The 12,151-nt window shown below is 44.9% G+C and overlaps 2 protein-coding genes and 1 long non-coding RNA gene across 3 annotated transcripts in view; 2 read left to right on the forward strand and 1 right to left on the reverse strand.

Annotated features, from left to right (window-relative positions):
* The window catches only part of LOC132540352 (uncharacterized), a 244,598-nt gene that overhangs the window by 81,844 nt on the left and 150,603 nt on the right, over positions 1-12,151 (forward strand). The window lies entirely within an intron of this gene.
* On the forward strand, positions 2,258-3,211 carry LOC103124384 (putative olfactory receptor 2W6). Its single transcript, XM_007535106.1, has one exon. It carries the CDS (start codon positions 2,258-2,260, stop codon positions 3,209-3,211), a length of 954 nt encoding a protein of 317 aa, XP_007535168.1.
* Positions 10,462-11,654, reverse strand: LOC103124385 (olfactory receptor 2C3). Its single transcript, XM_007535107.2, has one exon. It carries the CDS (start codon positions 11,470-11,472, stop codon positions 10,462-10,464), a length of 1,011 nt encoding a protein of 336 aa, XP_007535169.2. The 5' UTR covers positions 11,473-11,654.

A 12,151-nucleotide genomic window follows, 5' to 3' on the forward strand; every position in this document is an offset into this window, starting at 1 on the left:
TATAATTGATGCTACTGACTAGGTGACTATATGCGTAAGTATTCAATACAGTAGCTCTCTATCTTATGAATTTTTGTAAGCCAAGCACTGAACAAGTGTTAAGTATTAGGTTAGGGCTAAATCTTGTTAATGAAAATAATCTCATTTTTTATACCCCTCCTCACCCAATACAATGTAATATGCTCAAATACAAGCGAAACAAATACAATGCAAACAACAATGAAATTATTTTCTGACTCCAGGTAATATGTGTTCAGTTGTTTGTAATGAAGCAACCAATTCAGAGAGAGGAAGATTACCTCTTTCATCTCTAAACTGGAATCATTTCAATGATTGGTCTGAAGTGTAATTGTTGTTTATACTATTTGTCTTTCTCTAGATCCACTACACAAATAAATCTCTTGAGATCTGTTTCTTTTGAGACAGTTCTTGTATCTCTAGGGAAGAGAGAGCCCAAGAGTGCAGGGAATTCACTGGCACAAACAACTTAAGATCTTACCAGTAAATCTATAGGGATTTAGCGACAATTTCTTAACAACTCAAAAAGCTATAAAATTTCCTCCCGTTTAATATTCAAAAGGAATATTGGGGTGAGGGTGGGGGACTGTGTCAAGGATTCCCCTTCCTGGGGAACAAGTGAAGGGTTGTATTTTCTGCAGTGGTAGAAGTTCATCATCAATTTCAGTGAGTATGGCCAGCTCACCAACCCTTGTAACTCATCCCATCCAGCACTTGAATACTTATTTCTTCCTCTGGGTAAAATTAGTGAAAATGAGTGTTTCTTTTCTCTTTTTTCAAGTGATTTCTGGAAAACTATTAAATCCCGTGCTAGTATTGAGTAAGTCAAATAATTCATTTATGCAGTTAGTTTGGCCATTTAGTCTTTGTTCTCTGGATATTCACTCTTTTTTTTTTAAGTACATTTTTTTTCAGTTCACATGTAATCCTTTTCCCATCCCCAGAAAACCCCTTTTAATTTTCTTGTTCCCCAAGAGCCCCAATTATCTCTCTGCAAGCCTATTAACTTCAGGAAAAACTTGGTTACAGTAGATGCTGCCATAAAGATATGTGTGTTTATGCTGCTAGCAATATGCTGAATCCATTCATTTTACTTTTATAGCAATTACTTAAGGACTCATGATTCATACAATCAAGCAACGAGTACACAAATCTTACATGATTTTGCAATTTATTCTTCCTAGGAGAACTATAGATCAAAGCATTTCCTTCATCAGGGAAATGATATTTCTTTAAGTTATCTCTAGTTAGAGGATAAGTTTGTCAAAAAGCGTCTATATCTTCTTTGCGTTAGAATGTGTGGACTAGCTTATACATTCTCTACTTTCTGTTCATTAAACCTCCAAATATCCCCTTCCAAAATTGGAACCAGGATATTATCAAATGTAGAAAAGACAGAAAGATAGGAAGTTGTTGTTGGTTGACCAACACAGCAGGTTGAACAGTTGTCTAACCCTAGATTTTGGTAGCTCATGAGATAAGAACAAGGGCAAGTTGGACCAAGGCTCTGAGAAAGCTCTGGAGAAACACCCTGGCTTCCCCTGCCTACCCTCTACCCCCTCACCACAAGGGAGTTCATCGGTTCTGAAACAACCTCCCATTCTAGAACAACTCACCATTTCTTCTGAGAATCTGATGCAGGTCAGTATGAAGCAATGCAGTCTTAAAAATGCGAATGAGGAAACATTATTTATTATTATTTTTTACCAGAGCACTGTTTAGCTCTGGCTTATGGTGGTGCAGGGATTGAACCTGGGACTTTGGAGCCTCAGGCATGAGAGTCTGTTTGCATAACCATCATGCTATCTACCCTCCAGGAAACTTTTTTAAAAAAGCATTTCTTTTGATATCATCAGGGATTAAACCTGAGACTTTTGGTGCCTCAAGCATGAAATACTTTTTGCATAACAGTTATGCTATCTCTCCAGCCCTCCGGTTGATTTTTTTTTTTAAAAGCACTGACTGTTTAATCTTTACATATGGTTTTGTCTCAGACAAAAATAGCCCTTTCCTGAGTTTAGGGCCTATTACCCATTCTGGCTGGACTGTTAGTAGGAGAGCTGTGTTGTGGGGATGGGGGCCACAGGGATGCAGTTCCCATTCTCCATTTACATAACATTCTCTCTCAACTTCTGCAACTGTGGCATCCCTCTGGTGTAAGAGTAAGGTCTCCTGTTGTAGGTCTGAACAATAGCACATCGTTGTCCCCTCTATATAGGCCTCCCCGCCTGCCGAGGGCATGGAGGGCACCAATGGCAGCTCTACAGGGGACTTCATTCTCTTCGGATTCTCTGACCGCCCCAAGCTGGAGAGGGTCTTATTTTTTGTCAACATGATTTTCTACTTCCTGGCCATCACGGGCAACTCAACCATCATCTTCCTCTCCCTGATGGACCCTCGACTCCACACTCCCATGTACTTTTTCCTCAGCAACCTGTCCCTGCTGGACCTCTGCTACACGACCAGCAGCATCCCCCAGATGCTGGTCAACCTCTGGGGTCCCCGCAAGACCATCACCTACGTGGGCTGTGTCATCCAGCTCTTCGCCTTCCTGTCGGTGGGGGGCATCGAGTGCATTCTGCTCTCGGTCATGGCCTATGACCGCTTTGTGGCTGTGTGCAAACCCCTGCACTACATGACCATCATGCACCCCCAGCTGTGCCTGCAGCTGGCCGCCTTCGCCTGGCTCAGTGGCATCGCCAACTCCATCCTCATGTCCCCCCTGACCATGTCCCTCGGCCGGTGTGGCCGCCGCCGCATCAACCACTTTGTGTGCGAGATGCCAGCCATCATCCGCATCTCGTGTGTGGACACCAGCCGGGTGGAGGGCCTGGCCTTCTTCCTGGCCATCCCCATCGTCCTGGTGCCCCTCACCATGATCCTAGTCTCCTATGGCTATATCGCCGTGGCCGTGCTGCGCATCCGGTCAGCTGCAGGGCGCCGCAAAGCCTTCAACACGTGCTCCTCACACATGGCCGTGGTGTCGCTCTTCTACTCCAGCATCATCTACATGTACATGCAGCCCGGGAACGTGGCCAGTCAGGACCAGGGCAAGTTCCTCACCCTCTTCTACTGCCTGGTCACACCCACTCTCAACCCTTTTATCTATACCCTGAGGAACAAGGACGTGAAGGGGGCTGTGTGGAGGTTGTTGGGCAAGGACCACAAACCACTGGACTCAGGGGGACACTGATGTGTGGTGTCCTGGTGCATCGGACATGATAGAGACTGGACGGGAGTGGGTTGGGCCTGGTCTCTTTCGGGTTCCTGGTGTAAAGACTGGTGCCATGATTTCAGGTGGGCAATTGACCACTCACTGTATCTCTCCTTCCAGGTGACAGAGTTTATAGCAAAAGAACATGTGGTGGAACAGGGAGGTGCTGCTTCCTCTGTGCTGGGCAAGGAGATAAGGATGGTTTATTTTTGCAGTTAACTTGTGACTCTGATCCCAGAGCACTGTAATGTCACCGCTTAGTCACACACACACACACACACACACACACACACACACACACACACCCCAAGGCATTGTGGTAGACAATTGTTTGTGTGTGTGTGCGTGTGCGTGTGTGTGTGTGTGTGTGTGTGCAGGCAAGTATTTGTATGCACATGCATGCATGGGTGTGAGAGGTTGGAGGTGTGCAATATGCAGGTCCTGTTACATACACCCTTTTCTCTGAATTCTCCAGATCTAGTGGATCACATTTCAGACCATGCCACTTCTTTCGATTCTGTGCAAGTATTTGTGACAACAAGCAATAAAGAGTTCGAGTTAGGACATGTCCACACAGTTGTATTTTCTGATTTCTCCAAGAAAATCTTCTATGATCTGTCTCCTTGTGTGTCTCTTGTAAAGCCTCTTGGATTCTCTGAGCAACCTCTTGAGCAACATCAGCTGCATTTAGGGTGGGTTTGTGAGTGACTGTATTGAACCTGATTTTATGTGGTGTTGAAATAAATTATTTAGAATCTTTATTTCTGTTTTTTTTTTTTTTGGTGAGTAAACAATCCTGTAGGCATTCTTCAGACTGTCCCAAAAATCCATCCAATTTTTATATAACCTGCAGTATTAAATATAATAATGTGGCACAGGGAGTAGAATACTGAATTTGCAAGCCTGAAGTCACTGGTTCAGTCCCCAGCACCTTATTTGTCAATGATACCATTCTCTCTTTCTCTCCTTTCCTCCCACCCTCTTCCTCTCCTACCTCCAATATATCTTAAAATAAATCTAACAAAACAGGTGAAGTTCAACTAGGGGAAAATGAGCAGAATTTTCAGCTATTTATGAAAAATGCCATTTGTGATGTTTAGAGGCCACTAGCAATTTTCTTCAATAAGTTATTTAGCACATACAGTTTCCTTTAGCAAGCATAGAGAGGACATAAACATCTAGGAAATGAATATCAAAACTTCTTCTTTTTTTTTTTTTTCTCCAGGGTTATCGCTAGGGCCGGGTGCCTGCACTGTGAATCCACTGCTCTTGGAGGTTATCCCCCTTCCCCATTTCTTTGCCTTTGTTATTGCTGTTGTTGGATGGGACAGAGAGAAATTGAGAGAGAAGCGGAGGGCAGATAGACACCTGCAGACCTGCCTCACTGCTTGTGAACGAACCCCCTGCAGGTGGGGAGCTGGGGGCTCGAACCGGGATCCTTACGCCAGTCCGTGCACCTCACTCCATGAGTGCTCAACCCGCTGCGCTACCTCCCAGCCTCCTTAAAACTTCTGTATTTCGTGAGAAGTATCTGGAAGCAGTCCAGTGAATAAACACAGAAAGTGTTCTTCACTATGACAAAATGCAGAATTAGAATAGCTCTGTAGCTACACGTAGTTGTTTTCTAAATGTGTCTTTATCTCTGTAAACAAGGATTTCCCTTCAGGATTTCTCCCATAGACTCATGTGTCAACATTCTTCTCACAGCTGCTGCTGCTCCGTAGCCCCGCCTCCCGTCAACATTCTTCTCATAGCAGGAAATAGGCCTCCAGTTTATAGGTATGGAGTTCCAAGTAGAATTTGAACTGGAGAATTAAAAAAAATTATTACAAGGGGCCAGAAGGTGGCGCACGGGGTTAAGCGTACATCCTAAGAACTGCAAGGACGTTCGCAAGCATCCAGGTTTGAACATCTGGCTCTCCACCTTGGGGGAGGGGTTAGTGGGGGGGAGTCACTTCACAAATGGTGAAGCAGGTCTGCAGGTGTTTCTCTTTCCCTCTCCCTCTCCCTCTCTGTCTCCCCCTCCTCCCTCAATTTCTCTTTGTCCTATCAAAAAAATAAATAAATAAAAAAAATGGTCTCAAGAGCAGTGGATTCATAGTGCTGGCACCGAGCCCCAGCAATAACCCTGGCGGCGCACGCTTACACACACACACACACACACACACACACACACACACACACACACACACCAACAAATATTCCATACAACTTTAAAAAATATTTTAATTGGTTGGTGTACTTACTGCATTAAAGTAAAAGACTCTGGGGTGTGTGTGTGTGGGGGGAGGGTTCAGGTCCCGGAACATGATGAAAGAGGAGGACCTAGTGGGGGTTGTATTGTTATGTGGAAACGTTAGACATGTACAAACTATTGTATTTTACTGTCAACTGTAAACCATTAACCCTCTAATAAAGACATAAAAAATAAAAAATTTTAATTTATTTATTATTGGATAGAGGCAGAGAGAAATTGAGAGGGGAGGGGCAGAGGGAAAGAAACAGAGAGACCCCTGCAGCCCTGCTTCTTCACTCATAAAGCTTTCCTCCTGCAGCTGAAGAAGGCCAGGGGCTTGAACCTGGGTCCTTGTGTACTCTAATGTGTACGCTTAAGCAGGTGTGCCACCAGCTGGTCCCATACAACCTTTTCTTTAATTCCTTTCTCTCAATATAGGGAACCTGACCTAAATTATGGCTACGCTGGTGAAGATGGTGATTCTGATAAAGTTGTTTCCTTCCAAATTAGCCCTGAAACATGAAGCTTCTTGTTTATTAGGGTTTGTGAGGCCCTTTGTGTGGGAACCTCAGAAGTCTCCAATATCACTTCCCAGTTATCTTCCCTATCCCCTCCTTGCCCCACTGAAACAATCCACACAGGTCTTCCTCCTCTCAGGCCTTTGCACTGCTTGCTCCACCATGGATGTCCCCATCTGTGTTGTGTGTCCCTTTCACTTCATTAGGATGGGCTCAGATGACTGGGAGGATGGGCCTGGCTCACCCCGTCCTCCATTCTCATACCATTGCTTGGGTGAATCTGTGCACCTCATGACAGCGGAGACCTTATCTTCTGGTTCTTGCAGCTCCAGCCCACAGAAAAGGCCACATGCACAAGGCATATTTAAATTAGTATTTTGCTGAATGATAATAGACTCAAGCAGGAGTAAATGCGTGACTGACAAAGCCACATCAGCTTTGTGGCTACAAGGTTTTAGCATGTGTGTGGTATTGAGGTTTGGGCTGTGGTACATCTAGTTAAGCTCACACAGGACCATGAGCAAGGGTCCAGGTTCAAGTCACTGGCCTCCACCTATGAGGGAGAGACTTCACAAGTGCCAAAGCAGGTCTGCAGGTATTTTATCTCTCCCTCTGTCTCTCTTTTTAGTAAAGTTTTATTAGTAATTTAATATCAGTTTACAAAATTACATGTCAACAGGGGTATACTTCCATACCGTTCCTACCACCAGAGTTCTGAATCCCCAGTCCCTCTACTGCAAGCCACCACAGTTTTCCCAAGGGTGCAGACAAAGTTGAACTATCATCTCCACAACTGTGTTTCTAGCTCTGTAGATAATTTCCCCCTTTTCTTCCAGGTTCAGTCCTCTCTTCTCCAGACCACACATAACTGTATTACTACATCTAAATCTCCTTCTTTTTCTTCCTCTTTTTCCGGGTTCCTGGAGTTCAGAGCCCTCTTATCCTCTTCTTCCGATCACTTCCCCCCCTTCTAGGAGTATGGATCAAAATTGTTTTTGGGGTGCAGAAGACAGGAGTTCTGGCAGGAGTTACTTCTCCACTGGACATGGGCAGTGGCATCAGGAAAGCTATCAGGGGAGGGGGTGGGATATGGAATTCTGGTGGTGGGAATTGTGTGGAGTTGTACCCCTCTTATCCTATGGTTTTTGTTATGGTTTCCTTTTTGTAAATAATAAATAAATAAATAAATAAATAAATAAAATTAAAAAACCATTGTCTGGGAAAATGTCAGGGTGGAGAAAAGGGATAGAAAGTTGAATGGCAGAGAGTAGCTCCCATTCTAAAAATTCTGTAGATAAAATTAAGTATTGACCTCCATCCATCTGATCTAGGGCATATATATATCTATATATCTGCATCTATATCTATCTATATACATATATATATCTCCCAAATATATATCTCCCAAATATATATATCCCAAATATATATATTCCAAATATATATCCCAAATATCACACACACACACACACACACACACACACACACACACACACACACATATAAAATATATTTAGCACCCGAGTCTGTGTAACCTCTGAGTCTCTATTGGTTTGTGCTTGCAACTAATGGTTACAGCTGTAACCTTGCAGGTTGCACTAATTTCAGGACCAGTCTTCCTCGAGTGTCAGGGTACAATCCCCCAGCCTCCCTTCCAAGAGAGAGGCTGTCCCTACCATCACTGCTTTATGGTAAGGGCAAGGTCCTGGGAAGGCCGACAAGAGAGCTTATGATGATCTTCCTGATGGAAGTGACCAGTGATGGTGAAGTATCTCTCTTTCTTTCTATCTCTATCTCCTTCCCCTTCACAATTTCATTCTGTCCTATAAAATAAAAGAGAAAAGAAAAGACAAAAAAAGAGGGGATCAGGCTGTTAAGCATAGTATACAGCATAAGGACTCACACAAAGATCCTGGTTCGAGATCTCGGCTCCTCACCTGCAGGGAGTTGCTTCATAAAGCGGTGAAGCAGGTCTGCAGGTGTCTATCTATCTATCTTTCTCTTTACCTACACTTCCCTCTCAATTTCTCTCTGTCTTATTGAGAAAAAAGGAGGGCACTAGAAGTGGTGGATTTGAAGTGCTGGCATCAATAACCCTAGCAACTGGAGGAATAAAATAAAATAAAATGAAAGGAAAGGAAAATATGAACACTGGGATTGGTAGATCCATAGTTCTGGCACTCAGCACCAGCAATAATCCTGATGGTAATTAAAAAAATATGTGTAGTATGTGTGTGAGAGTAAGTAAGCTGAGCCCTGTCCTGCCATTTATTGGGTTGTCAGAAAGTCATGATTTGTTTTTCTATGCAACAAATGCATTTATGATTTTTCTGACATATGACGCTCTATTTATTTATTTTTGTCTTCATTATTTTTAGCTAATATCAAAATTAAACCCAGGACTGCCCACTTGTAAGCCATGTGCTACATTCCATAGGCACCTCTCCAGCTCAACATATAACATGTAAAACTAGTTCTAGGAGCATTTCTACCCCAGGAATCTTTGTCCTTATAGAGTTTGGGCTGTAACACCCCACCCCATCAACTGAGACCCCTGTCTATAGCTGCTTTCTAGGGCTTCCCTGAAGTCAGTGTGCTTGATGAAATCATGGGCCACCGGCGATTGATCTGAACCTCCAGCCCCAGAGGCTGATTGGGTTGGGGTTGAAAGTTCCCTCTAGTTATATAGCTGGGTCCTCTGGTGATGAGTCTCCCAGCTTGAAACTGCCCAGGAGTTACTATGAGTCACCTCATTGCATAAATCACACACTTCAGATGTGGTTGAAATGGGTTTGTTATAAAGAGCAAAAGGTACACCTTTCATTCATCATTCAGGAAGTTTGCAGGGTGCTAGGGCGACAAAACCCCAAAACTATATATATACACACAAGAGGTTATGGGCAAAAAAAAAAAGCAAAAATGTCTATGAGCAGATCTAGACTTAATCCTTAGTGTAAAATCAGATTAGCAATGCAAATGTCTGACCTATACGAGTTGACCCCTTTGAATTGTTACAGCTACTGAAAAAAAATCTGTAAGACTTCACACAGGGGGGCTGGGAGGTAGCACAGTGTGCAGGGTTAAATGCACAGAGTAGGGAGTGCAAGGATCCTGTTTCGAGCGGGGGGGGGGGGGGGCTCACAGGGGGTCACTTTACAAGTGATGAAGCTTGTCTGTAGGTGTCTCTTTGTCTCTCTCCCTCTCTATCTTTCCCTCCCCTCTCAATTTCTGTCCTATGAAAAAAAAAAAGAAACTTCACACAGATGAGGCACTTTCAATGTCAGGTGTTATTTTGACAAACAATAATGTAACAATATAAAGCTAGACAATTAACAATACAACAGCATATACCTTACACACATGTGTATATATACTCACACACTTAAGTATATAAGAATCTTACAAACAATAAAATCAATCATGAAAAATAATGACAGAAAATACTTTATCTTGGTCTGAAAATGGCATCTGAGTTACATGCATTTCAGCTTGTCACCTGCCTTGAATTTGGGTAAAATTAAAACAGCCAAAGGTAGAGGAGACAGCAAAATGGTTATGCAAAAAGACTTTCATGCCCGAGGCTCTGAAGTCACAGGTTCAATCTCTAGCACCACCACAAGCCAGAGCTGAGCAGTGCTCTGATAAAACAGTTTCACTTTGAACTGTGTCCAGAAACATCAGGTGTGAAATGTCAGTCTTCCAGCTTCACTGCTTTGCCACCAGGTTTCAGATGCTACCATGGGGAGTCGGGCAGTAGCACAGCGGGTTAAGTGCAAGTGGCACGAAGCACAAGGACTGGCAAAAGGATCCTGGTTCGAGCCCCCAGCACCCCACCTGCAGGAGAGTAGCTTCACAGGTGGTGAAGCAGGTCTGCAGGTGTCTATCTTTCTCTCCCCCTCTGTCTTCCCCTCTTCTCTCCATTTCTCTCTGTCCTATCTAACAGTGAAGACATCAATAACAACAACAATAATAACTACAACAAAAATAAAAAACAACAATGAGGGCAACAAAAAAGGAAAATAAGTAATGTAAATATACAGATGCTACCATGATACCAACCTAATTTCCCTGGACAGATGACCCCAGCAATGTGTCCTGGAGCTCTGCCTCCCCAGAGCCCTGCTCCACTAGGGAAAGAGAGAGACCTGCCAATGCCCATGTTCATCTGGGAGGCAATTATAAAGGCCAAACCTTCCACCTTCTGTGCCCCATAATGACCCTGAGTTCATACTCCCTGAGGAGGGATAAAGAATAGGAAAGCTTTCAAGGGAGGGGATGGGATACGCAGTTGAGTTCAGGTGGTGGGAATTGTATGAAATTGTACCCCTCTTCTCCTATGGTCTTGTCAACATTTCCATTTTATAAATAAATTAAACCAACCAAACAAACCAGAGCCAACTTCCCAATATCCTGCTCCCTGAATTTATTCATCTGAGTTTAGCTTCCTTCTCCCTTCTGATAAGTGAGCTCAGTCTCTAACTATGCCCTACAGTCTTTGAGGAGCCCCAGCATTCCCTGAATACCACGTGTCTGAGGGCCTGCTTCACATCCTTGTTCCTCAGCGTGTAGATGAGGGGGTTCAGCATGGGGGTGGCCACGGTGTAGAAGAGAGCGATGAACTTGCCCTGCTCATGAGAGCTACTCTTGGCCGGCTGCAGGTACATGAAGATGATGCTCCCATAGAACAGGGCCACGACGGCAACATGGGAAGAGCAAGTGTTGAAGGCCTTCCTCCTCCCTGCTGCTGACCGGATCTGCCATACGGCCCGGGCGATGTGGCCATAGGACATCAGGATGAGGCCCAGAGGTAGCACCACGAAGAGGAAGCTGGCCACGTACATCTCCAGCTCGTTGGGCCGAGTGTCCACGCAGGCCAGCTGCATGATGAGGGGCATCTCACAGAAGAAGTGGTCGATGCGGTTGCGCCCGCACAAGGGCAGCAGCATGGTGAGCGTGGAGCCCACCAGGCTTGTGCTCAGGCCCCCGAGCCAGGAGCCCAGGGCCAGGCGCAGGCACAGGCGCGGGTGCATAATGACCGTGTAGTGCAGCGGCTTGCAGATCGCGGCATAGCGGTCGTAGGACATGACTGCCAGGAGCACGCACTCGGTGGCCCCCAGCCAGTGCGACACATAGAACTGGACCACACACCCTCCGTAGCTGATGGTTTTCTGCGGCCCCCAGAGGTTGGTCAGGAGCTGGGGCACGATGCTCGTGGTGAAGCTGATGTCCAGAAAAGACAGATTAGCCAGGAAGAAGTACATAGGGGTGTGCAGGTGCGGGTCCAAACATGAGGCCAGCATGATGAGGCCATTGCCCAAGAGCGACACCGTGTAGAAACCCAAGACGAGGATGAAGAGCACCGGCTCCAACGAGGGTCGAGCAGAGAAGCCCAGGAGCACGAAGACTGCTGGGGAGCTCACGTTGGCTGCTGCCATTGTTAACGGCGCCTGGTGAGTGGCGGGTAGGGGTGAAGCAGCAAGGGGCATGTCAACTGGCAAACTCTACACACAGTCCCTACTCATTGCATACTCCCTCATTTTATTTTATTTTAAATATTTTTTTATATATTTTATTTATTTTCCCTTTAGTTGCTCTTGTTTTATTGTTGTAGTTATTATTATGGTTGTTATTGATGTCATCATTGTTAGATAGGACAGAGAGAAATGGGGAGAGGAGGGGAAGACAGAAAGGGAGAGAAAAAGACACCTGCAGACCTGCTTCACCACCTGTGAAGCGACTCCCCTGAAGGTGGGGAGCTGGGTGCTGGAACCGGGATCCTTACGCTGGTCCTTGCACTTTGTGCCACGTGCGTTAACCCACTGCCTACCGCCGGATTCCCACATTTTAAATATTTTTTATTTACTTATTATTGGATAGAGACAGAAAGAAATTGAGAGGGGATGAGGAGAGAGAAAGAGAAAGAGAGAGAGAGACAGAGGGACACCTGCAACTCTACTTGACCACTAGTGAAGCTTCCGTTTTGCAGATGGGGACCAGGGGCTTCAACCTGGGTTTTTGTACACTGTAATGTGAGTGCTTAACCAGGTGTGCCACTGCTTGGATTCTTAATCTATTTTTACCTTATTTGACTCTTTCTTTTATTTGATAGGACAGAAGGAAATTGAGAGTAGAGAAAGAGATGGAGAAAAAGAGACATCTGGAACA

The sequence above is a fragment of the Erinaceus europaeus genome, chromosome 9 (assembly GCF_950295315.1).
Source record: "Erinaceus europaeus chromosome 9, mEriEur2.1, whole genome shotgun sequence".
Lineage (NCBI taxonomy): Eukaryota > Metazoa > Chordata > Mammalia > Eulipotyphla > Erinaceidae > Erinaceus > Erinaceus europaeus.